The sequence below is a fragment of the Entelurus aequoreus genome, linkage group LG03 (genome assembly GCF_033978785.1).
Source record: "Entelurus aequoreus isolate RoL-2023_Sb linkage group LG03, RoL_Eaeq_v1.1, whole genome shotgun sequence".
Lineage (NCBI taxonomy): Eukaryota > Metazoa > Chordata > Actinopteri > Syngnathiformes > Syngnathidae > Entelurus > Entelurus aequoreus.
In genome coordinates, this window is record NC_084733.1 from 18,855,911 (window position 1) to 18,881,623 (window position 25,713).

General features: G+C 38.5%; 1 protein-coding gene and 1 long non-coding RNA gene across 2 annotated transcripts in view; one reads left to right on the forward strand and one right to left on the reverse strand.

Annotated features, from left to right (window-relative positions):
• Nucleotides 1–13,656: 13,656 nt before the first annotated feature.
• The window catches only part of LOC133645586 (transcription factor E2F2-like), a 29,852-nt gene continuing 17,795 nt past the window's right edge, over nucleotides 13,657–25,713 (reverse strand). Inside the window, exons 2-7 of the mRNA XM_062040428.1 lie at nucleotides 23,875–23,965; nucleotides 23,572–23,791; nucleotides 20,377–20,540; nucleotides 20,182–20,294; nucleotides 15,124–15,295; nucleotides 13,657–14,928 (exon numbers count right to left, since the gene is read on the reverse strand). Coding sequence (XP_061896412.1) covers nucleotides 14,648–14,928; nucleotides 15,124–15,295; nucleotides 20,182–20,294; nucleotides 20,377–20,540; nucleotides 23,572–23,791; nucleotides 23,875–23,965 — 1,041 coding nt within the window. The 3' untranslated portion in view covers nucleotides 13,657–14,647. The remainder of the gene's footprint in view (nucleotides 14,929–15,123; nucleotides 15,296–20,181; nucleotides 20,295–20,376; nucleotides 20,541–23,571; nucleotides 23,792–23,874; nucleotides 23,966–25,713) is intronic.
• Nucleotides 15,124–24,050, forward strand: LOC133645587 (uncharacterized). The gene is made up of 3 exons (XR_009825144.1): nucleotides 15,124–15,244; nucleotides 20,401–20,689; nucleotides 23,667–24,050. It is a non-coding gene; the product is annotated as an uncharacterized LOC133645587 (long non-coding RNA).

Genomic DNA, 25,713 nt, shown 5'->3' on the forward strand with positions numbered 1-25,713 from the left:
ATGCACACACACGCACAGAAACACACTTGCACCCACACTGTTGTGTGTGGGTCAAACAAAATGTGGTACAATGAAGGAAACACATGCAGACTCTATTAACCATTAAAAGCAGTGCATGCTGGCTTACAGGGAAGTGAGGACACATAGAAAATCTCAACAACAAAAGCCCATCTTGACTACACATTCTTTGCTTCCTTAATGTGCATGGGAAAAACACATGACCATGTATCAATGAAATAATCAATCAGAGTTTATTTATATAGCCCTTATTCACAAATGCCTCAAAGGGCTGCACAAACCACAATGACTCTGATCCCACATCAGGGCAAGAAAAAAACTCAACCCCATGGGACAACGAGAAACCTCATATATCTACAGTATATATATATATATATATATATATATATATATATATATATATATATATATATATATATATATATATATATATATATATATATATATATAAATATATAAATATATATATATACATATATAAATATATATATATATACATATATATATATAAATATATATATATATACATATATATATATATATATATATATAAATATATATATATATATATATATATATATATATATATATATATATATATATATATATATATATATATATATATATATATATATATATATATATATATATATATATATATATATATATATATATATATATATATATATATATATATAGTACAGGCCAAAAGTTTGGACACACCTTTTCATTCAATGGGTTTTCTTTATTTTCATGACTATTTACATTATAGATTGTCACTGAAGGCATCAAAACTACGAATGAACACATGTAGAGTTATGTACTCAACAAAATAAGGTGAAATAACTGAAAACATGTTTTGGTAACACTTTAGTATGGGGAACATAGTCACCATTAATTATTTGCTTATTAAAGTAACAAAGACTTAAATTAGAGTTATTTGGACACTAAGGGAACATATAAGGGTTAAGGTTAGGTTAGGGTTACTAATAAGCAATAATTCTGAGGTTATTGAGGGAAGACTCTTAGTTAATGGCTTACTGGTTGTATAATAAGGCCATGCAGAATAAGGCATTAATAAGTACTTAATTATGACTAATTAAGAGCCAATATGTTTCTAATTTGCATGTTAATAAGCAACTAATTAATGGTGAATATGTGTTCCCCATACCAAACTGTTACCCATGTTTTATATTCCAGTTCTTTCAAATTAGCCACCCTTTCCTCTGATTACTGCTTTGCACACTCTTGGCATTCTCTCGATGAGCTTAAAGAGGTAGTCACCTGAAAGGGGTTTCACTTCACAGGTGTCATAGTTTTGATGCCTTCAGTGACAATCTACAATGTAAATAGTCATTAAAATAAAGAAAACGCATTGAAATGAGGTGTGTCCAAACTTCTGGCCTGTACTGTATATATACACATATACTGTATATATATACTGTATACATATATACCTACATATGGAGAGAGAGAGAGAGAGAGAGAGAGAGAGAGAGAGAGAGAGAGAGAGAGAGAGAGAGAGAGAGAGAGAGAGAGAGAGAGAGAGAGAGAGCAGCATGAATGCATGTAATGCATGGCAATTGCACACATTTCTTGTCCATTTCCGCAACACCTTTTCTACCTCCCTGGAACAAAGATAAAAGCATAGACTTGAGCAGATTTTTTTGAAGAACAAACTTTCATGTGGGGCACATCATTTCATAAGGTCCGCCATAACATTTCATCACTTTAAAACAAATTGGCCTGTCCCATAATTTTAATGCCGCAAGACACATAATTCCAATGTGGCCCGCCACGTCCTTTTATGTTAAAGTTAAAGTACCACTAATAGTCACACAAACACTAGGTGTGGTGAAATTTGTCCTCTGCATTTGACCCATCCCCTTTTTCACCCCTTGGGAGGTGAGGGGAGCAGTGGGCAGCAGCGGTGGCCCCGCCCGGGAATCATTTTTTGATGATTTAACCCCCAATTCCAACCCTTGATGCTGAGTGCCAAGCAGAGAGGTAATGGGTCCCATTTTTATAGTCTTTGGTATGACTCGGCCAGGGTTTGAACTCACAACCTACCGATCTCAGGGCAGACACTCTACCCACTAGGCCACTGAGTAGCACGCATCGTTATTTATGTGGCCCACCTTTTGGCCATGGAGACCAGCTGCTGGGTCTCTGCCACACCAGAGTCCGTTTGGAGAGACTGGAGGAGATGCAGATGAAGAGACAGGGCTGCGGAGCTGGCACTAAAGGCCGGGACGGACAAGCTTCACAGTGTCTTGGCTTAATGAGCATGTATCGGACACCTCAGTCTCCTTAGACGCATCCTCGCTCATCCATGCGGACTGGACACTGGCCGAGAGTTGGCGGGCGGCAGAGGGTGGAGTCGGCTCTCTCGGTTGCTTTGTTGGGTCTGCTCCTCTCTCTGGCCATGCTCCCCCCACACCAGCAGACGATGGCGTGGAACACCTCAGAGGCCACCACAGTGTATATGTTTTGGGTTTTTGTTGTTATTTTATTTTTGTGGCTGTGTGTAGAAATGGCTGGTTGCATCAGCTCTGCTCTTTTAATGTCTTTAAAGGCCTACTGAAATGAGATTTTCTTATTTAAACAGGGACAGCAGGTCCATTCTATGTGTCATACTTGATCATTTCGCGATATTGCCATATTTTTGCTGAAAGGATTTAGTAGAGAACATCGACGATAAAGTTTGCAACTTTTGGTCGCTGATAAAAAAGCCTTGCCTGTACCGGAAGTAGCGTGACGTCACAGGTTGTGGAGCTCCTCACATCTGCACATTGTTTACAATCATGGCCACCAGCAGCGAGAGCGATTCGGACCGAGAAAGCGACGATTACCCAATTAATTTGAGCGAGGATGAAAGATTTGTGGATGAGGAAAGTAAAAGTGAAGTATTAGAGGGCAGTGGAAGCGATTCAGATAGGGAAGATGCTGTGAGAGGCGGGTGGGACCTGATATTCAGCTGGGAATGACTAAAACTGTAAATAAACACAAGACATATATATACTCTATTAGCCACAACACAACCAGGCTTATATTTAATATGCCACAAATTAATCCCACATAACAAACACCTCCCCCCTCCCGTCCATATAACCCGCCAATACAAATCAAACACCCGCACAACACACTCAATCCCACAGCCCAAAGTACTGTTCACCTCCGCAAAGTTCATACAGCACATATATTTCCCCAAAGTCCCCAAAGTTACATACGTGACATGCACATAGCGGCACGCACGTACGGGCAAGCGATCAAATGTTTGGAATCCGCAGCTGCGTACTCACGGTAGCGCGTATCCAACTCAAAGTCCTCCTGGTAAGAGTCTCTGTTGTCCCAGTTCTCCACAGGCCAATGGTAAAGCTTGACTGTCATCCTTCGGGAATGTAACCAATGAAACACCGGCTACGTGTTTGTGTTGCTGCAGCCGGCCGCTAATACACCGCTTCCCACCTACAGCTTTCTTCTTTGCTGTCTTCATTGTTCATTAAAGAAATTGCAAAAGATTCACCAACACAGATGTCCAGAATACTGTGGAATTTTGCGATGAAAACAGACGACTTAATAGCTGGCCACAATGGTGTCCCAAAATGTCCGCTACAATCCGTGACGTCACGCGCAAACGTCATCATACCGAGACGTTTTCAGCAGGATATTTCGCGGGAAATTTAAAATTGCACTTTACTAATCTAACCCGGCCGTATTGGCATGTGTTGCAATGTTAAGATTTCATCATTGATATATAAACTATCCGACTGCGTGGTTGGTAGTAGTGGGTTTCAGTAGGCCTTTAAGGTCCTTTGTGTTCTTTGATGTTTCCCTCTTACACACATGTTTGTGTTCTATGGCTATTAGTTTTTTTATTTTTTGTTTGTTTTTGTTTTTTACTTGGCCTCAGTCTGGACCCCCTCTCCAGGGGCCCAGGCTTAGACTGAATCCCCCCCCCAGTGTTTACCTATTTCTCACCCTTTTTGTAAGGGGCGCCGGAAGTTGGCAGACCCGTCAGCGATCATGTTCTGTCTCTCTGTAATTTTTTTCTGCTCTTGAATGGGATTGTGCTGAAAATCATCATTTCCCCTCGGGGTTGATTCTGATTCTAATCATTTATGTGGCCTGCGAAAGGCTGATAACAAAAAAAGCACTTTCTGGCTAAATGAATTTGTTCTTTCAATTTGGACAGAAAAATGTTGCATATGTTTTACACATCAGCACACTCTAATGTTCCCTGCATTTTTTAATTATTTTTTTGGTTACCAAAAATAAACGTTTAAACATCGCCTTTTCATCTTGACTTACGATTTCAAAGCAAGTTATCCATCAAGCCGTAAAAAAATATCATAATCATAAATAGTTGCTTTTGTAAACTGTGTCACAAGGCCATTATATGTTCATATTCATACATATTCACTGTTAGATGTGGTCTTCTGAGCACAGACATAGTTGCCGTCAATAAAAAACGAGTTTGACCCCCCCATGGTTTAGAGTCCAGCCCCTTGGTTAGTTAATCAATTCAGAGAGGCGCCCATGCTTGCATTATGTATTCTGCGTACATGATTCCTGTCTGGGCTGACGTCATGCAGTCTTGCAGCGTCCCAACAATACCCTCCTTCAGTGTCTTTGCGGGCCCCTTGTAAAAGAGGCCCTGCTTTTGTGTGGCTGCCAGCCTTCCAGCTTTCCTGGGTGTTTTTGTAGAAACCGAACAAACCGGTCTGCTCGGGCCATGTACTTAGACACAGGGGAGATTGCAAGCGGAGGAAGAGCCAGAACTCTTTTTGCCATGCTGCCTGTAATTAGGCTCCGCCTTATGCGCTTCCTACTGTGGTTGCCAAAAAATAAGCCTTGCCAAAAGTTATATGGAAGCAGAGGAGTGAGGTCGCCAGGGCGTCTTCCCGTACCGGACTTCCTCGCTACTTCCCAGCAGCCTCCTCCGAAACACCCCCCCGCACCCCACCACCCTCAATATTCTCCATTCCTCCTGGTTGACTCAGCCCGGCCAGGTCCTGCTATCAATTTACTAGCCCCGTCAAGGCAGGAGGCCCAGGATTACGGTAAAGTAGCCCCTCTTTCTGGTCGACGTGGATGAGTGGGAATGGGAGAAAGTGGAGACGGAGAACAGGCCTGAATCATTGTAAAACACAGCATTCCATTTCGTCCACTGCACCTGGACGTCTCCTAAAAGCAATCTCTCACCAAGTGTGTTTTCCAAATGTCTGCAATCGACTGACTCAGCAGAGAATAAAATATGTCAATGGCGAAATCTTAAAAAGTCAACCCAGGCCTTGGACAAATCTCTCACTAATAATGCCAAGTCTAACTTGCTAAAAGATTGTAGACCTATGACACAGATTTTATACTACATACATGTTCATCAATAATACACATTACAATGAGATAAAAGATTGTAAAAATATATTCCAATTGAAAAAAATATATAAAGACAGAACAATAAAATCATATGGACAGCCATAAGTGTTTACAATTTTGCTTTATATTTATTATTTTACTTATTTTTTGCATGGTTTTGTATTTGTTTTGTATCATCCCGTGAGGTGTATATTACTTCTTTTGTTTTTTTGTTCGGTTTGTACTTCATGAAGTTTTGCACTTGTGTTTTTTTGTGTGTTTTTTTTTGTTTGTTTTCGTTATATTTGGATGTAATTGTTGGTTCATATATCATTAAGTAAGACTATGTATTATGTTGAAGGGGGCAGGAAAATATAAGATTTTTCTTCATCCTGCTCCTTCTCAGGCATTGGTGTGTAACTGTGTAACTGAATAATTGTGGTATAATTGTCTATCAAAGATGCACATCAATGAAGGAGATAAATAAAAATGAAATTAAATTAAATCAATCAATCAATCAATCAATCAATCAATCAATGTTTATTTATATAGCCCTAAATCACAAGTGTCTCAAAGGGCTGTACAATCCACAACGACATCCTCGGTACAGAGCCCACATACGGGCAAGGAAAAACTCACCCCAGTGGGACGTCGGTGAATGACTATGAGAAACCTTGGAGAGGACCGCACATGTGGGTAACCCCCCCCCCTCTAGGGGAGACCGAAAGCAACGGATGTCGAGTGGGTCTGACATAACATTGTGAAAGTCCAGTCCACAGTGGATCCAACACATCAGCGGGAGTCCAGTCCACAGCGGGGCCAACAGGAAACCATCCCGAGCGGAGACGGGTCAGCAGCGCAGAGATGTCCCCAACCGATGCACAGGCTAGTGGTCCACCCGGGGTCCCGACTCTGGACAGCCAGCACTTCATCCATGGCCACCGGACCTATGCAACTCCCCCTCGCAAGGGACAGGGGAGAAGAGGAGAGAAGAAAAGAAACGGCAGATCAACTGGTCTAAAAAAGGGGGGTCTATTTAAAGGCTAGATTATACAAATGAGTTTTAAGATGGGACTTAAATGCTTCTACTGAGGTAGCATCTCTAACTGTTACCGGGAGGGCATTCCAGAGTACTGGAGCCCGAATAGAAAACGCTCTATAGCCCGCAGACTTTTTTTTGGCTCTGGGAATCACTAATAAGCCGGAGTTCTTTGAACGCAAATCAATAATACACTATATTGCCAAAAGTATTTGGCCACCCATCCAAATGATCAGAATCAGGTGTCCTAATCAACTGGCCTGGCCACAGGTGTATACACTGCAAAAAGTCAGTGTTCAAAAACAAGAAAAAAAAAATAATAATTAGGGGTATTTTACTTGAACTAAGGAAAATTATCTGCCAATAGAACAAGAAAATCTGGCTTTTCAAGACTTTCCGAAACAAGTAAAATTAGCTAACCTCAATGAACCCAAAAATACATTAAAACAAGTATATTCTCACTAATAACAAGTGCACTTTTCTTGATAGAAAAAAAATATGTTGAAAAATATTCTTAAATGAAGTAAATGCTAGTGCCATTATCTGGACATTACATTTCTTGAAATCAGCAAACTTACACTAAAAACTAGTTTATTTTTCTTAATGGAAAGGCAACAAGGCAACCGTTTGTTACTCTCGGGGTCTACTAGCCCCTCAGGCAAATCATATTGTCTAAAAATGCATTTTCCCATCGATAACATGACATCATCGCACCAAGTGCGCGCTCTTTTAGTCAATTAGTGCGCGAGGAATATATATACACTACCGTTCAAAAGTTTGGGGTCACATTGAAATGTTCCTATTTTTTAAGGAAAAGCACTGTACTTTTCAATGAAGATAACTTTAAACTAGTCTTAACTTTAAAGAAATACACTCTATACATTGCTAATGTGGTAAATGACTATTCTAGCTGCAAATGTCTGGTTTTTGGTGCAATATCTACATAGGTGTATAGAGGCCCATTTCCAGCAACTATCACTCCAGTGTTCTAATGGTACAATGTGTTTGCTCATTGGCTCAGAAGGCTAATTGATGATTAGAAAACCCTTGTGCAATCATGTTCACACATCTGAAAACAGTTTAGCTCGTTACAGAAGCTACAAAACTGACCTTCCTTTGAGCAGATTGAGTTTCTGGAGCATCACATTTGTGGGGTCAATTAAACGCTCAAAATGGCCAGAAAAAGAGAACTTTCATCTGAAACTCGACAGTCTATTCTTGTTCTTAGAAATGAAGGCTATTCCACAAAATTGTTTGGGTGACCCCAAACTTTTGAACGGAAGTGTAAATATATACATATATATATATATATATATATATATATATATATATATATATATATATATATATATATATATATATATATATATATATATATATATATATATGTATATATATATATATATGTATATATATATATATATATATATATATATATATATATATATATATATATATATATATATATATATATATATATATATATATATATATATATATGTATATATATATATATATGTATATATATATGTATATATATATATGTATATATATATATATATATATATATATATATATATATATATATATATATATATATGTATATATATATATGTATATATATATATATATATGTATATATAACACCAGCCAAATGTTTTTTATTGTAATTTTTTATAATTTACCTGAATGTGCATGAACTATTTTTGTTCAAAATAGTTTGAAATGTCACATGTTAAATGTTTAAATATTAACTGTCCGTTTACTGTACTGTGCCAACTGTACTAAATTAGTTTAGCTTGCAATTTCGTTGTACAATGTACAATGACAATAAAGATATATTCTATTCTATTCTATTATTTTCTCTTGTTTCATTGAAAATAAAACCGCAAAGTCCATTTGGCTGTCATCTGTTTTAATTATGAGACACAATTGTGTCAAAGACATGATTTTTTTGTTCATACTTGAAATAAGAAATTATTACTTTGAAAAAGCAGTTTTATACTCGTGAGTGTTGATGACACAGCTTTGCATCAGTTGATATTCTAGTTTCAAGCATGTTTTACTCAATATAGGTCATAAAATCTCAGCAACTAGCTGTAATATCTTACTGAGATCATTTAGGACCAAACCACTTAAAACAAATAAAAGACTCTGACATAAAATCTGCTTAGTGAGAAGAATGATCTCATCAGACAGAAAATAAGCAAATATCACCCTTATTTGAGATATTTCATTTTACTTAGATTTCAGTTTTTGCAGTGTAAAATCAAGCACTTAGGCATGGAGACTGTCTCTACAAACATTTGTGAAAGAATGGGCCGCTCTCAGGAGCTCAGTGATTTCCAGCGTGGAACTGTCATAGGATGCCACCTGTGCAACAAATCCAGTCGTGAAATTTCCTAAATATTCCAAAGTCTTTATTATAAGAAAATGGAAGAGTTTGGGAACAACAGCAACTCAGCCACCAAGTGGTAGGCCACGTAAACTGACAGAAAGAGGTCAGCGGAGGAATTATGGTATGGGGTTGTTTTTCAGGAGTTGGCCTTGGCCCCTTAGTTCCAGTGAAAGGAACTTTGAATGCTCCAGAATACCAAAATATTTTGGACAATTCCATGCTCCCAACCTTGTGGGAACCGTTTGAAGCAGGCCCCTTCCTCTTCCAACATGATTGTGCACCAGTGCACAAAGAAAGGTCCATAAAAGACATGGATGACAGAGTCTGGTGTTGATTAACTTGACTGGCCTGCACAGAGTCCTGACCTGAACCCGATTGAACACATTTGGGATGAATTAGAATGGAGACTGAGGGACATAATAATACTCTCAATCCCCCCCCCCCCCCCCCAAAAAAAAACGCATTAACTGGCTGGAATATAAAGACAATATAACATAGATCCATAAACATGGATGCATATGCAAAAGTGCAATATATTTTATCTGTACATTAATCTATGTATTTATATCTGCACCTTATTGCTCTTTTATCCTGCACTACAACGAGCTAATGCAACAAAATGTTGTTTTTATCTGTACTGTAAAGTTCAAATTAGAATGACAATAAAAGGAAGTCGAAGTCTATTCAGACGTGACAACTCTATTCCTGACATCGTCATCCACGAAACAGGAATGCAGTTGAAATGAATGTTGATTTACGAATAATCGACTCTGCTGTCAGGCTGATATACGAGCATGAAGGAAAAGCAAACGCTTATCATTTATACATTCTTGTGTACTTAAACATACTCCTGAGTCTATGATCTAATCTTTCCTGCTACAACGCTCCAGTGACCCACAGAACTTTGACCCTTTGGATGCCCTGGACCCCTTTTGTCCGCTTGTTTCCAAAGCAACTAAGTCACAAAGAATGATGCGTGTCCATTGTCCATCTGCCAGAGTGGGTTAATAGTTCAGCCTCGGTCACTGTCACGCTTCATGTCCACCTTTTCTCTCCACGCAGGACAAAGTCACCTCTCGTTAGATCAATGGCCCTGGCGACATAAACACTACACAAAAAGGAAATATATAGATGTACTCACCATCAAAGTAGCCTTTTAAAAGAAGAGTATACTAAAGTTAAAGTACCAATGATAGTCACACACACACGAGGTGTGGCGAAATTATTCTCTGCATTTGACCCATCCCCTGGGAGGTGAGGGGAGCAGTGTGCAGCAGCGGTGGCCACGCCCGGGAATCATTTTTGGTGATTCAACCCCCAATTCCAACCCTTGATGCTGAATGCCAAGCAGGGAGGTAACTGGTCCCATTTTGATAGTCTTTGGTATGACTCGGCCGGGGTTTGAACTCACGACCTACCGATCTCAGGGCGGACACTCTAACCACTAGGCCACTGAGTCGGTAACTATTTGCTAACTTGGAACACACGCCTCACTACAAAAACCTATAAAACCATGTGATGTCTCGCAGCCAATCAGGTAATTAAATGTATTTGAATCCAGTGAAGGTGATCGCCAGTCTTGTCCCATGTTGAAATGCCATCCATCCATTTTCTACCGCTTGTCCCTTTTGGGGTCACAGGGGTCGCTGGAGCCCATCTAAGGCGGGGTACACCCTGGACAAGTCGCCACCTCATCACAGGGGCCAACACAGATAGACAGACATTCACACACTAGGGCCAATTTACCTATCCCCAGGTGCATGTCTTTGGTCACGGGGAAAACACGCAAACTCCACACAGAAAAATCCCGAGCGCAGGATCGAACCCAGGACCTTCGTATTGTGAGGCAGATGCACTAACCCCTCCCGCACCGTGCTGCCCATGTTGAAATGGATATCATTAGTATGTCATCATAGAAGACTATGATTTTTGCTGTGGTTTTGGGTCAACCATAACAACACCAGAGGAACGTAATGACCACAAGAATAAACAAAGAAGAGCGGATAAACCCACATGCCACAACATTTGGTAATAATTTGACGTTGTTTACAATTGAGGCTGTAGATTCTTTGTACCTAATGTTGTAGCCAGTGAGCGTAGTTAGACCAGTAATGGGCCGTCAGGGCCAGCAAGGCCTTCTCGGCTGGCCTAACATAACCAGAAATCATGATCATAATTAAAGATAAAAATATTTTTTCATTTACTTTCCCTGAATATCTAAAAGTATTCATATTCTCTTCATGTCATATTATGCTCCTTACAGCGCTGTTTTTTTTTGTTTGAGTTTGTATCCAATCAGAATTCAGCTAGCTTATGTTGCCATGCTGTACCAAATCTGCCCGAGGCCTTCAGAATCAACAATGCGGGCGTCCGTGCACTGTAAGTGATCGGGGACATACAGTTGATAGACAGTTGCGAGAGTTGTTGTTGTCAATAAGGCCTTCTAGATGGCCTCACGTTGAACGTGAAATTTACGGGTCCTGGGATTGGATACTCATCGGGACCGTTAGCGGATGAATTTGAGAACAAAGAGTTGAGAGACAGTTGCGATAGCCAATCAGATCACAAGTTGTTGACAGTAGCCTATCTAGGTAGCCTGATGTTAACGAGACTGTGATTGGATACTCACTTGTCATTCCAAAGTGAGTATCCGTTCACAAGTTTCAATTTAGCAGGAAGCGGGAAGTGTTGCGTCGTATAGCCAGACCGGGATAGCAGAGAAGGAGAACAAAACGTTGATTAAGTGGCAGATATATATTTGCGAGGCCATTTTCAAGGATATTTAAAGACAAACTACATATTGTGAGACGATTTCGGCCAACCCCGGAAGCTAGTTCAGCTGTTCTAGCGATGAAATGCTCGCCATTTCCATTAGAATAAGCAGACGACCACTGGCTTATACGGCATCAAATAGGTTCTACAAATTGTGAGTTCAAATATTTAATTTTTTCAATTTGAATGTTTTTTGCCATTTTAATTTTGACAGTACCACATAAGATATGTTTTAATTGCTGAAGCAATTTAATTAAATGGGCCAGAAAATAACCCGTTTTGTACACTGTTGATGTGTGTGGGGAGGCGTGGCCGGCAGACCGACAGCGAGGCGGGGCAGACCCCGAGATGGCGGCGAGGAGGCGTGGCCGGCGGGCCAGCGGTGAGGCGGGGCGAGTCGGGATCGTTGCCGTAATAAACATCAGGTGCCTGGATCGCCCGGCTGCGCACAATTGTGTAATCCCCTCCCTGTGTGTAAAAGGGCGGCAGCAGAGAACGACGGGGCAGAAGGAGCTGGAGAGACGCGAGCACATGCAGCGCGAAATCAACAAAGAGCGAGGGACATACGACGACGCGGGAGGCTGAAAAGCGACCGGAAGAGCGAGCAGTCGAAGAGGAAGGAGCTGAAAAGCGACCCGACCAGAGACTGAGTACTATTGAAAAATAAACAAAGTCACAAACTGCTTGCCGTCATGTCAGTCCTTGGTGGTCCATGGAACCCCGACAGCGAGAGACTGTCACAATGTGATTCCAATATTCCAGCAGTGCATAAATGTGTTCCTGTATAGCAGGGGTGTCCAAAGTGCGGCCCGGGGGCCATTTGCGGCCCGCAGCTAATTGTTTACCGGCCCGCCACATATTCTGGAAATGCTATTGCAAAAATGAAAAAAACATTTAAAAAAAGTGGAATGAGGTGAAATCTAACTAGAAAAAGTTGCAATGTTGACACAAAGCTACCATGCAGGCTTTTTTTCCTCTTTTGTCTATCTTTCTTTTTTCTTTTTTTGCCATTGCTCAAAAAAAAAAAAAATCAATGTTATAATGAATTATTTACCTATTCAAGGCTCCAATTATTTCAAATATTTCACTTTAAAAAGTTTTGTGGGAAATATTGCATATATTGTGTGGTTGCCATACAAAAACATCAACATTTTATTTGACAAAAGAGCCTAAAACAAACAAAATAATAGTTCAAGCGTAAAATCGACAGATATATCTGAAGTTGAGCTCGTAACTTAAGTGTTGAAAGTAAAAAAAAAACGAATAAAAATGTATCACTTTCTGAGTGGGGCACCTTTTGGATCCCAAATATATTTAATGGGATTTTATTTATCTTTTCACTGTGATTACTCAAAAATAATAATGAATTAAAATCAATGGTGTCCTGCATTATTGATGTTTTTAAGGCTCCAATTACTTCACATCAATCATTGCTTTCTGAATGTTTTGGGCAATGGGGGAAATACTGCATATTTCAGTTTTATTATAAAAAATTAAGTTGTCTTTGACAGAAAAGGCATGCAACCTTTTTGTTTTTTTAAACTTTAAGTTGAAGGTGATATACTGTACAGATTTACTGTAAGCATTATATATAAAAAAAATAATAATAATTTGACTTGTTTTTAACATTTTAATGACTTAGACCCTTTATGGTCCCCGGGATGCCCTAAAGGTAAAAAACAAACAAAATCCATATATTTTGTTATGGTTTGAAAATTAAAAATATCAAAATGGCCCCCGCATGCTTTAATTTTTCCGTGTGCGGCCCTCAGTGGAAAAAGTTTGGACACCCCTGCTGTATAGTATTTCTCCAGCAATGGTCACGTGGTGACATAAATTATGGTATTTTGAGAGGTAATTATTGAAGTTGGACATCACTGAAGGCCTAGGTGGGAAACGCACGGCCCGCCACTGAGTTATACCAATGACATCAAAAGCTTAACAAAAAAAGTGTTACAGTCGGTTTGCATGTGTAATGCATGGTTTCTGTGTTTATTTAAAAGTTTCAAAACACAATATTACAAAAATATTAAGTGCTGCCGGTCATACAAAAAAAGTCTTGTATGAAAACAAATCAGCAAAAATAATATAAATACAAAATCACTTATGTACAAACACCAAAAGAAAAACCAAACAATGCTTACTCAAATGACTATATGAATTCACATTTCCAAATCTAAATAACAAAAAAGTAAAACAGTAAAACACACACTCACACACACACCTATAAAATCTATAAACTCATGCTGTCAAATTCACACCCAAACTTTCAAGTTTTTATGTTAGGACAGGACTGTTAGCTTATCTCCAACAGCTGAGAGGGGGGGGAAAAAAGCCCATTGAATATCAATCACGTCATCAACTTTCCGTTTCCCAGGTGTGACAACGTCTCGGGATAACTCTGAACAGCTCAAATGTTTTCTTTTTAAAAGTTGAACTAACCCCACATGTGGCAACGGGGGGCAAACAAACAAACAAACAAACATAACACGACAATTTCAGAAATACAATACAATAGTAATTGTGCATTACTAAATCATTTAAAGCAATTATTAAACTACCACTGTGATTTGAAATCAAGGATTCCAAACGGTAAGTGATCCTTCGCCGGGTCACGGCTTGTTCGGCGAGGACTCGCATGGTCCTGAACGCTGGTCGAAATGACAACAGACTGATGCACCTTTCGGTTGAAATAACTTCACGTGGTTAATAAACTACCGCAGGTGGCACGTGTTGTGTGCTCAGTGCTAGTATGGCTTGGAGTTTACTTCCTTCCAGTGATTGGGTTAAACCTGTAAAAGCTGCACGGCCATGGCTTTTAAAGCTGCCAGTAGAATGCTGCCCCCTATTGGCCAATGCTGGGGCAAGGGCAAGACATAATTCCTGAGTTCAACACACTATAAACACGGTCTGCCCTATGTCATCACTCCTACGACCAGTTGATTTTTTTCCTAGGGGGATTTGCAGCCAAATTCTACGATGAAGATGTGGGGGTAAAACAACTCACAGCGGCATTAAAAACGAGCATCATAGTGTGTACTTCCTAAATGTCCCATCAGCTCTTACAAGAGATCGTTGAGGTCGTACGTGTCGAAGAAGTCGGACACTCCCTCGCCGTCCTCCAGGCTCCACAGGTAGCTGTGGTCCAAATGCGGGGAGAAGCTAACAAAGGGGGTGTTGGGGTCGGCCGTAAAGGACGTGCCGGGCAGCTGGTCTTCGGTGATCTGGAGCAGGCTGGGGGGCAGACCAAGAAGACCCTCCACATCCAGCAGAGAAGAACCGGACGCCGCGGTGGTGGTGGAGGAAGAAGAAGAAGAAGCTGGGGCTGGTGTTGAGCAATTTTCTGTAGGGAGTTAAAAACAAACAAAACATCTCTAAATCAAGGCTCCTTAGCGTTAAATATTGTTGCTTGTATATTTTTCTTTTTGGAATAACCCAACTATAAGAAATGTCTCATTGTGCAGGGTCTGGGAATGTATACATGCAAACCAGCAGGTGGCGCCAAACGGCTTCAACCCAGCTTTTTTCTTCTGCGTACCTTCGACAGGTTCTTCTTTGATGCAGAGGTCTAAGGGCTGCACTGGCGTCGTCAACGGCTTTTCGGGTGTGACCGAGCTCTTGACAGGACTGGCGTCTTCAAGGCCCTCCTCCGGACACAGGTACACCTCTATGGGGCCATTCTTGCTCTTTAGATAGATTTGTAATGACCCCTGGCATAGAACAGAGGAAACATTTAGTCTTCGATGGACTCAAGGGCATTGTTTCCTACTTATTCCAAAGACAACAATTGTATAGAAACGGGAGCGCAGAACTTCTGTTTTCCACACAGAGATCCTGCAAAAGGTGTGCAATCAGGGCCATAACCGTAAATCCTGTGACTTTTACACGGAACCTAACGAAAGCAGAATATTGTGGTGACTTTGTGCAGTTTCACACAGTGCACCGCCTCTGAAGTCAGAACATTGGATGGTGGACTTAGGCCCCTTCTCTAGGCCACAGTTAGCCAATGTTTATCTCTAGGGATTTCCCAATAGACATTTTTGGCTTCCGATCCGATTTTTTTTGGCCTCAAATCCAATCCGGTCGGTTGAAAATAAATTAGAGAACTGAAAATGTTTTATATCAAGTAACTAAAGTAATAACAGATTTTTAGAAAGCTTACATTATCGTATTACATTCAGAATTTGCTAGTATTGTTACATATTCATTTCTGTGGTAGCTACTAGGGCTGTGAATCTTTAGGTGTCCCACGATTTGATTCAATATCGATTCTTGGGGTCACGATTCGATTCAAAATCAAATTTTTTTTCAATTCAACGCGATTCTCGATTCAAAAACGATTTTTTTCTTGATTTAAAACGATTCTCTATTCATTCAATACATAGGATTTCAGCAGGATCTACCCCAGTCTGCTGACATGCAAGCAGAGTAGTAGATTTTTGTAAAAAGCTTTTATAATTGTAAAGGACAATGTTTTATCAACTGATTGCAATAATGTAAATTTGTTTTAACTATTAAATGAACCAAAAATATGACTTATTTTATCTTTGTGAAAATTTTGGACACAGTGTGTTGTCAAGCTTATGAGATGCGATGCAAGTGTAAGCCACTGTGACACTATTGTTAATTTTTTATTTATTTTTATAAATGTCTAATGATGATGTCAATGAGGGATTTTTAATCACTGCTATGTTGAAATTGTAACTAATATTGATACTGTTGTTGATAATATTAATTTTTGTTTCACTACTTTTGGTTTGTTCTGTGTCGTGTTTGTGTCTCCTCTCAATTGCTCTGTTTATTGCAGTTCTGAGTGTTGCTGGGTCGGGTTTGGTTTTGGAATTGGATTGCATTGTTATGGTATTGCTGTGTATTGTTTTGTTGGATTGATTAATTTAAAAAAATAAAAATAAAAATAAAAATTGTAAATACATTTTTTTAAAAAACAAAAAAAAAAAGATTTTTTAAAAATGAGAATCGATTCTGAATCGCACAACGTGAGAATCGCGATTCTAATTCGAATCGATTTTCCCCCACACCCCTAGTAGCTACTGCCATTTGTGGTATTGAATGTAGGACTGGTCGATTATGGCAAAAATAATATTCACTAATATTTTGATTGATTTTGTAATCATGATTAATTACACGATTATTCATAATTGGAACTCATTATGTAATTTGTACCACCGAAATTCAACTTTAAATATAGTTTTAAAAAAAAAAGAAATAATTCAGTAACAATTAAACCACAAGTTAAATAATAATCATAGCAATAACAATACATTAAAATAATAATAGCAGTACAACAAAATAAAATCAAGTTCCTGCATACCTTTTTTTTAATTTTGTCTTTTTTTTTTTTATAGCTTCCATACTTATTTTACCACCATCAAATGTGTGCTTTTTGTGTCAAATAAAATGTGTGTTAATTAAATGCAAAAATCCTCACATTGTTTGGTGCAATACATCTTTAGACAATTTTGACTAGTATTTAAGGTCAAAGCATAAGAATTGTGTAAATGTATCAGTAAGTTCTTTAAGTACATTATGGTTGTGTAAGGTACTTTTTTGAAACCTTTATTTTGTCAGTGCAGTCATATCGGATGTGGCGAACCGCGCTATTATTGTGAAGGGGGGAATTGTGCTGTGCTGTTGTTGAATAAGCGCTACCGGACACATTCTTTTCACACTTTCACTCACATGCATGTCAATTTCCATGATATTCTGCATTTAACAGCGGGTTTCGTCCAACTATGTGACTTCTTCCAATGTTACGTAAACGCGGAAATCATATTGACATACTTTTTTTTGTTGAGTTTAGTGATTATTGATTAGGCATAAAATTGGTAACCATTCCAAACTTTTAGTAGACGTGCCCTTTTTGTCACTCATTCACTGCTCATCTGTGTTACTGTTACAAACTCTGAAATTTGCATGCATTCTCATTAATCTTTTTTTTCCTCCTATATTATATTTTTATAATTGTGAGAAGCAAAAAAATCGAAACCAAAATGCGATTATTTGTCCAGCCCTAATTGAATGTTACATGCAATTATTTTAACAAAATAAAACGGTAAGTACACAATAACTAAACAGAAACAAAAACTACTATTGGCTCCCATTTAAATAATGTGAATTTTGAGCTCAAAGCCTTCCTGTATCTAAAACTTACTTATTATTTCTGTAGAGTAAACAATAACAAAAACTCCCAAAAATATTTTGTAATAAGAATAAGAAAAATATCAACCTAATAACTTTAGTATTGTTTGTATACTGATACTATACTAGGTATCAATAGTACCGACATCTGGATCGATCACCCCTACTTTACACCAATGCTATTGCATTTAGCTTAGGGCTGGGCGATACAGCTGAAAACTGTATCACAATATAAATTTTTTTATATCGGTCGATATTGCTAATTATTGATATTTTTATGACCTATGGAAAAGATGGACCATGAGAAGAATTTAATAAATGTTAAAACATTTTATTTCAAATGTAACCTTCCTCCGATTATAACCCCCTCAGCTATCAAAGCAGAAAGGAAAGAAAATGTCAACACAACCATGGAAAACACTCAAACAATGTAAACAAAATTCTACAAATCACAACAAACACAATAACCGGTTTAGATCAAGGTGTAAAAATAAGGAAAATGTAAGAAATGCTTGATAAAGTGTATCAAAATAGTGTAAATTGAATTTTTTTAAATTTTTTTGCAGGTTTACTGGCAGGAAGTTACATAGCCTGTCTAATATTGAATTTTGTCTGTTATTCTCATTTCGGCATGAAATTTAATTTGTTATGCACTGCAGTAATGAATATTTAAATATCATTGCATCAAATTATTATTTTAAATTAGCAAATGTGTTACTTTTGGTAATTATTTAAGTTTTACAGTCCTGCACTTTTAGTTCCTAACTGTTTCCGTACATCTGAAAAGGGAACGGACGAGGGTTAAAAAGAAAAGATGAGCGCGGCGAAGGACTACGGTCCATTTAAAAAAAAAAAAAAAAAAATGCCATATGGTCGAGGTGACTTTTTTATTTTTTATAAATTGACAATTTCTTTGCTCTCTGCAGCAGTCTTTTTTACTTTCTCTTCGCAACCAAACGTGATATTTGATACTGTAACACGATTGGCTGTTCAGTGTGTCCCTCCCATTGCTCACTGAACACTTTCTGTTTTGATAGTTTACCAGCGTGCGAGTGCCTTGTTCATGCAACAAACCATGCCTCATTCTTTTCGGTTTCTTTTGACTAAAAAAATATATAGTCGCGATCAAAAGTTTACATACACTGGTAAATAACATAATGTCATGGCTGTCTTGAGTTTCCAATCATTTCTACAACTCTTATTTTTTTGTGATAGAGTGATTGGAGCACATACTTGTTTGTCACAAAAACATTCAGGAAGTTTACTGAAAATGTGACCAAATCTGCTGGGTCAAAAGTATACATACAGCAAAGTTAATATTTGGTTACATGTCCCTTAGCGAGTTTCACTGCAATAAGGCGCTTTTGGTAGCCATCCACAAGCTTCTGGTTGAATTTTTGACCACTCCTCTTGACCAAACTAATGAAAAGTACCGGTCCGCCACCAGATCTACACTGTAATGATACCAAGTACAGGAGGGTATCTAGTCGATACTACTATGATTATGTCGATATTTTTTGGCATCACAACATCTTCTTTCGTTTTTTTTAAATGTATATTATGTTTTATAAACTCAGGAAATATGTCCCTGGACACATGAGGACTTTGAATATGACCATGGTCACTACTGCCTAGTTTCTCTTGTTATATTCTTATTTTACTGTTATATTTTTATTCTCATTGTTGCTTTTTATTTTTATTCTATTGTAATATGTTTCTATTTTCTTTCCATTTATACCCCCATTATTTACTTTTTACTTTTTTTAAGTTCGATCTCAATTTTGTACACTGCTGCTGGAATTTTAATTTTCCTGAGGGAACTCTTCTGAAGGAATCAACAAAGTACTATCTATCTATCTATCTATGTATGATCCTGTAACTACTTGGTATCCGATTGATACCCAAATTTGTGGTATCATCCAAAACTAATGTAAAAGTATCAAACAACAGAAGAATAAATGATTATTACATTTTAACAGAAGTGTAGATAGAACATGTTAAAAGAGAAAGTAAGCAGATATTAACGTAAATGAACAAATAGATTAATAATTCATTTTCTACCACTTGTCCTTAATGTTGACAAAATAATAGAATGGAAAATGACACAATATGTTACTGCATATGTCAGCAGACTAAATTAGGAGCCTTTGTTTGCGTACTTACTAATAAAAGACAAGTTGTCTTGAAAGTTCACTATTTTATTTAAGGACAAACTTGCAATAAGAAACATATGTGTAATGTACACCAAGATTTGTTGTTAAAATAAAGCCAATAATGCAATTTTTTGTGGTCCCCTTTATTTAGAAAAGTATCGAAAAGTATCTAAATAATGTTGGTACCAGTACCAAAATATTGGTATCGGGACAACACGAGAGGCCAATAAATGCAGGCTCTCCGTGTGAAAGAGGGGGAGGTGTGTCCAAAGATGTGTGCTCACCTCGGCCGTGTCTGGCACCTCCAGCTTTGTCTCGGAGGGAGCCTTGACGGCGACAACAGTCTGGTCTCTGAGGCTGGCGATGGACCTGATGTCTTGATACGTCACATAGCCCAATGTAAAGCGGAGGGGTCAAGGTTCACAACCATCTAGACAACTTGACACAAACAACTTTATTGATGCGTGTATGTAAAGGATATTTCTGATTGTCTTTGTGCTCAGTGAGCTGTTTGAGATGTGCGGTGCTGGAGTGGATGAGCTCGTCCAGGGATTGCTCCGCTCTTTCCAGGTCTCCCAGCTCTTTCCTCAAAGCTCGAGCCTTCTCTCCTCCGCTGGCACCGCCTTCGAACACATCTCCCACCCTGCAGGAAACAAGAGAACTGAGTTTTTGTCCAAAGAAAATGTGTTTACTTTTAATACATGCAGACCTTTAGGAGATCAGGCCCTGAATATCCTCCAAGAAACACACAAGACTGGTCTTTGAGTATTGTAGTCAAGTCATTTTCAAAAGGTAAATAATGGCAGGCTATAGACTACTGGGAGCTAACAACTAAACAACAGCTCAGCACAAAATAGCACACAAGCTAGATATACTGTATGTAATAAGTAGAGATGTCTGATAATATCGGACTGCCGATCTTATCGGCCGAAAAATGCTTTAAAATGTAATATCGTAAATTATCGGTATTGGTTTCAACATTATCGGTATCGGTTTCACAAAGTAAAATTAATGACTCTTTAAAACGCCGCTGTGTACACGGACGTAGAAATAAGTACAGAGCGCCAGTAAGCCGGCCCAGTCACATAAAATCTGCGGCTTTTCACACACACACACAAGTGAATGCAACGCATACTTGCTCAACAGCCATACAGGTCACACTGAGGGTAGCCGTATAAACAACTTTAACACTGTTACAAATATGCGCCACACTGTGAACCCACACCAAACAAGAATGACAAACACATTTCGGGAGAACATCCGCACCGTAACACAACATAAACACAACAGAAAAAATACCCAGAACCCCTTGCAGCACTAACTCTTCCAGGACACTACAATATACACCCCCCGCTGCCCCGCCCCCCCTCACCTCAACCCTGCCCCCCCAACCTGCCCACCTCAACCTCCTCATGCTCTCTCAGGGAGAGCATGTCCCAAATTCCAAGCTGCTGTTTTGAGGCATGTTAAAAAAAAAAATGCACTTTGTGACTTCAATGATAAATATGGCAGTGCCATGTTGGCCTTTTTTTCCATAACTTGAGTTGATTTATTTTGGAAAACCTTGTTACATTGTTTAATGCATCCAGCGGAGCATCACAACAAAATTAGGCATAATGTGTTAATTCCACGACTGTATATATCGGTATTGGTTGATATTGGTTGATATCGGTAATTAAGAGTTGGTCAATAACGGAATATCTGATATCGGCAAAAAAGCCATTATCGGACATCTCTAGTAACAAGTGTCCTTAAAGGCCTACTGAAACCCACTACTACCGACCACGCAGTCTGATAGTTTATATATTAATGATTAAATCTTAACATTGCAACACATGCCAATACGTCCGGGTTAACTTATAAAGTGCAATTTTAAATTTCCCGGGAAACTTCCTCTTGAAAACGTCTACCTGTATGTATGATGACGTATGCGCGTGACGTCACGACGGCAACGGAAGTATTTGGACCCAATGTGTCACCATACAAAAAGCTCTGTTTTCATCGAAAAATTCCACAGTATTCTGGACATCTGTGTTGGTGAATCTTTTGCAATTTGTTTAATGGACAATGGAGACTGCAAAGAAGAAAGTTGTAGGTGCGATCGGTGTATTAGCGGCGGACTACAGCAACACAACCAGGAGGTTGTGTTGTGTTTGAGCTGGATACAAGACGCACTACCGTGAGTACAGCTTTGGCTTCCAAACATTTGATCGCTTGCCCGTACGTGCGTGTCGCTATGTGCATGTCACGTACGTAACTTTGGGGAAATATATGTTTCTTACCGACTCTGATGGCGGCCGGGGTGTCGTCGAAAGCTACAACGCCCGCCGCCGCTCCGTAGCTAAGTTAGCTTCAATTGTTAAGCTTCGCCAAGCTGGAAATTATTAACTGTGTATTTACATGTTCATGGTTTAATAGTATTGTTGATCTTCTGTCTATCCTTCCAGTCAGGGTTTTTTTAAATTGTGTTTCTATCTGCATTTGAGCCTGATGCTATCATGTTAGCTCAGTAGCTAAAGAGCTTCACCGATGTATTGTCGTGGAGATAAAAGTCACTGTGAATGTCCATTTCGCGTTCTCGACTCTCATTTTCAAGAGGATATAGTATCCGAGGTGGTTTAAAATACAAATCCGTGATCCACAATAGAAAAAGGAGAAAGTGTGGAATCCAATGAACCCTTGTACCTAAGTTACGGTCAGAGCGAAAAAAGATACACCCTGCACTACACTCTAGTCCTGCACTCTAACGTTCCTCATCCACGAATCTTTCATCCTTGCTCAAATTAATGGGGTAATCGTCGCTTTCTCGGTCCGAATCGCTCTCGCTCCATTGTAAACAACGGGGAATTGTGAGGAATCCTTCCTCCTGTGACGTCACGCTACTTCCGGTGTAGGCAAGGCTTTTTTTTAATCAGCGAACAAAAGTTGCTAACTTTATCGTCGTTGTTCTATACTAAATCCTTTCAGCAAAAATATGGCAATATCGCGAAATGATCAAGTATGACACATAGAATGGATCTGCTATTCCCGTTTAAATAAAAAAAATTCATTTCAGTAGGCCTTTAATTCAACAATATTGCAGTTTAAAACAACATTTGCAAATATAAACAAGAATCAAAATAATTATATTTGTATATTACTTACACATACAAAGTCTAAGGCAAAAAGTGTCCCCGTTATTTAATTTACTGCATCATGAGCTTAACTTAAAAGGGAAACGGCACTTTTTTTTTTAAATTTTGCCTATCGTTCACAATCATTATGAAAGACATGACAACAGATGGATTTAATGCATTCTAAATATGGAATAAACGTAAATAAAAGTCCGCTTACAGGAGTTATCTCACCCTCTGAGAAGTTTTACTAATGTTTTCCAATGTTGTAAAAATGTGTAGAATAAATATTACATTTCAACATTTCTGTTAACGAAGATTTGCGTCAGCCTGTGACACAGTCATTTTGATAGTAGGCTAATTAAGCTAATACAGAAACACTTACATCATGTGTTGCCTTCATTATAACACTTATTTAAGTCTTTAAAAATTTTTGCGGCTCCAGACAGATTACTTTTTTGTATTTTTGGTCCAATATGGCTCTTTACAACATTTTGGGTTCCCGACCCCTGGCCCATCCCTACCTAGAGGGCAGATTTGCTTCTAAGCTCTTGCACTTACAACCACTGGATGTTGTTCTTCGACTTTTTCCGGATGAGTTGAACTCCCTCCAGGACGTTGGTGATGTCATAAATTCTTCTTTTTTGAACCTCCAGGACATCAGTGGCCCAGTTCAGGTCCAAAACTCCGTCTGGAGACTCGGCAATGAGGCCCACAAATTTTTTAGTCAGCAGGCCCAGCGAGGTGTCGTATCTTGTCCGCTCGCCTGGCGACTTTGGAGCTGAAGGCAACGACCAGAGACTTTTCTTACAAAACAGTAACTTGTTTTAAAGTGATGATATTAATAAAAAGTCATGTTCTCACTTCTTGGACTTGCTGCAATGATGCCTTTGCCTTTAGGGGTGCGGAACTCAGGGAGGAAAATTGGATCTTCAAGATCCAGCTTCCTTTTAGCCTAAAAGAAGCAGAGACATGCATATTGTTTTAATAATACACGTTTATTGTCACAATCAGACAAGAGTACACCCGTTGCCTTCAAGTCCAGGCTTCCTTCATTTACCGTATTTTTCGGAGTATAAGTCGCACCGGGGTATAAGTCGCACCTGCCGAAAACGCATAATAAAGAAGGAAAAAAATGTATATAAATCGCACCAAACTATGAAAAAAAAACTGCGACTTATAGTCCGAAAAATACGGTACTCTGAAAATATTCAAGCATAAAACAGAGGCAACAAAAGCAGCCAAAAGTGCTAAAGGAAGGTTGGAAAGTTGCCCCCTCAGTCATAAATGTGCCAACAGCCCTCAAGTGCAAGAACAAAGCATCCCCTTACACTTTCCCAAGCAATTCAACAGGGCAGCGTGTAGGTGGGGGGGGGGGTAATCACCTCTCAACCCACCGCCTGCACAACGCCAGGAAATCCTCAGAATGAACCCACCCCCTCAAGCCTTTCCACGGCTCCTTAGTGGCTTTTCTTTTACATTGACGGCACACCATGAATACAAAGATTATTAACTGTAACTCGACACACACTAGCAGCATGGAGAAAAAACACACACGTCATTAAAACTTTTTTAAACAGTGTGACTGACGGTGACTGACGTCGACCTTAGGGGTGTAAAAAAAGGAATATATAAATCGTATTTGTAATGATTAATTGATAAAAAAAAATTAAAAAAAATCGATTAAAAAAAAAAAAAAGTTTAAATCTGTTTTGTCCAGCCACTCAGGCAAATAGAAATTACAACAATTTTTAAATTGGACCAAGGTGCTTTACAGGTTAAAAAGCATAGAGCAAAAAAATAAAACATAATAAAAATAATAATAAAATAAAAAAAATTGTACTTTATTGATTCCTTCAGGAGAGTTCCCTCAGGAAAATTAAATTTCCAGCAGCAGTGTACAGAATTGAGATCGAATTTAAAAAGTAAAAAGTAAATAATGGGGGTACAAATGTAAATAAAATAGAAAATATTACAATAACAATAAAAATAAAAATATAACAGTAAAAATAAGAATATAACAAGAGAAACTAGGCAGTAGTGACCATGTTATGAAAATGTATTGCACTGTTAATTGCAAATCATATTGTTGATGCAGATGCCCATATCTGTTGTACATATTTACTTTACAAAAGCCAAGTGTTGGATACTTCTCTTGTTGCCTTATTTGTATTTGACTTTATTAAATGTTTGGGTAAAATGTTATTAAACAAAACGAATTTTAAGTAATATAGAAATGTATCACAGCTGTTTACTTTATGGAGGAATGTATCTAACCATAGAACTGGCCCCAATGTTATTAAAAAAAGTATTGATTTTGAATCAAGAATCGTTTTGATTTGAGAATCGATTCTGAATCAAACTATAACCCCCAAGAATCAAATCGTGTGGTGCTTAAAGATTCACAGCCCAAGTCGAAATAACCAAAACCTGCTCATTTACTTGCGACTTTCCCCAGAGACTTAAGGAGAATGGGCAGCTTGTTGCCATTGTTTTCCTCCATTTAAACATGAGCATCATTTACATTTACAGTATTTCTTTTTCATGATAATTTATACTCTTGTCTAACAGAGCTAAATTCTTTGTAGGTCTTGACCACATTGACAATAAAGCTTTCATTCATGCCATATGCCTTATTCACACTGCAAGTCAATTCCGATTTGTTTGCCCATACTAGACCTGCATCAAATTTTTCATGTCAAT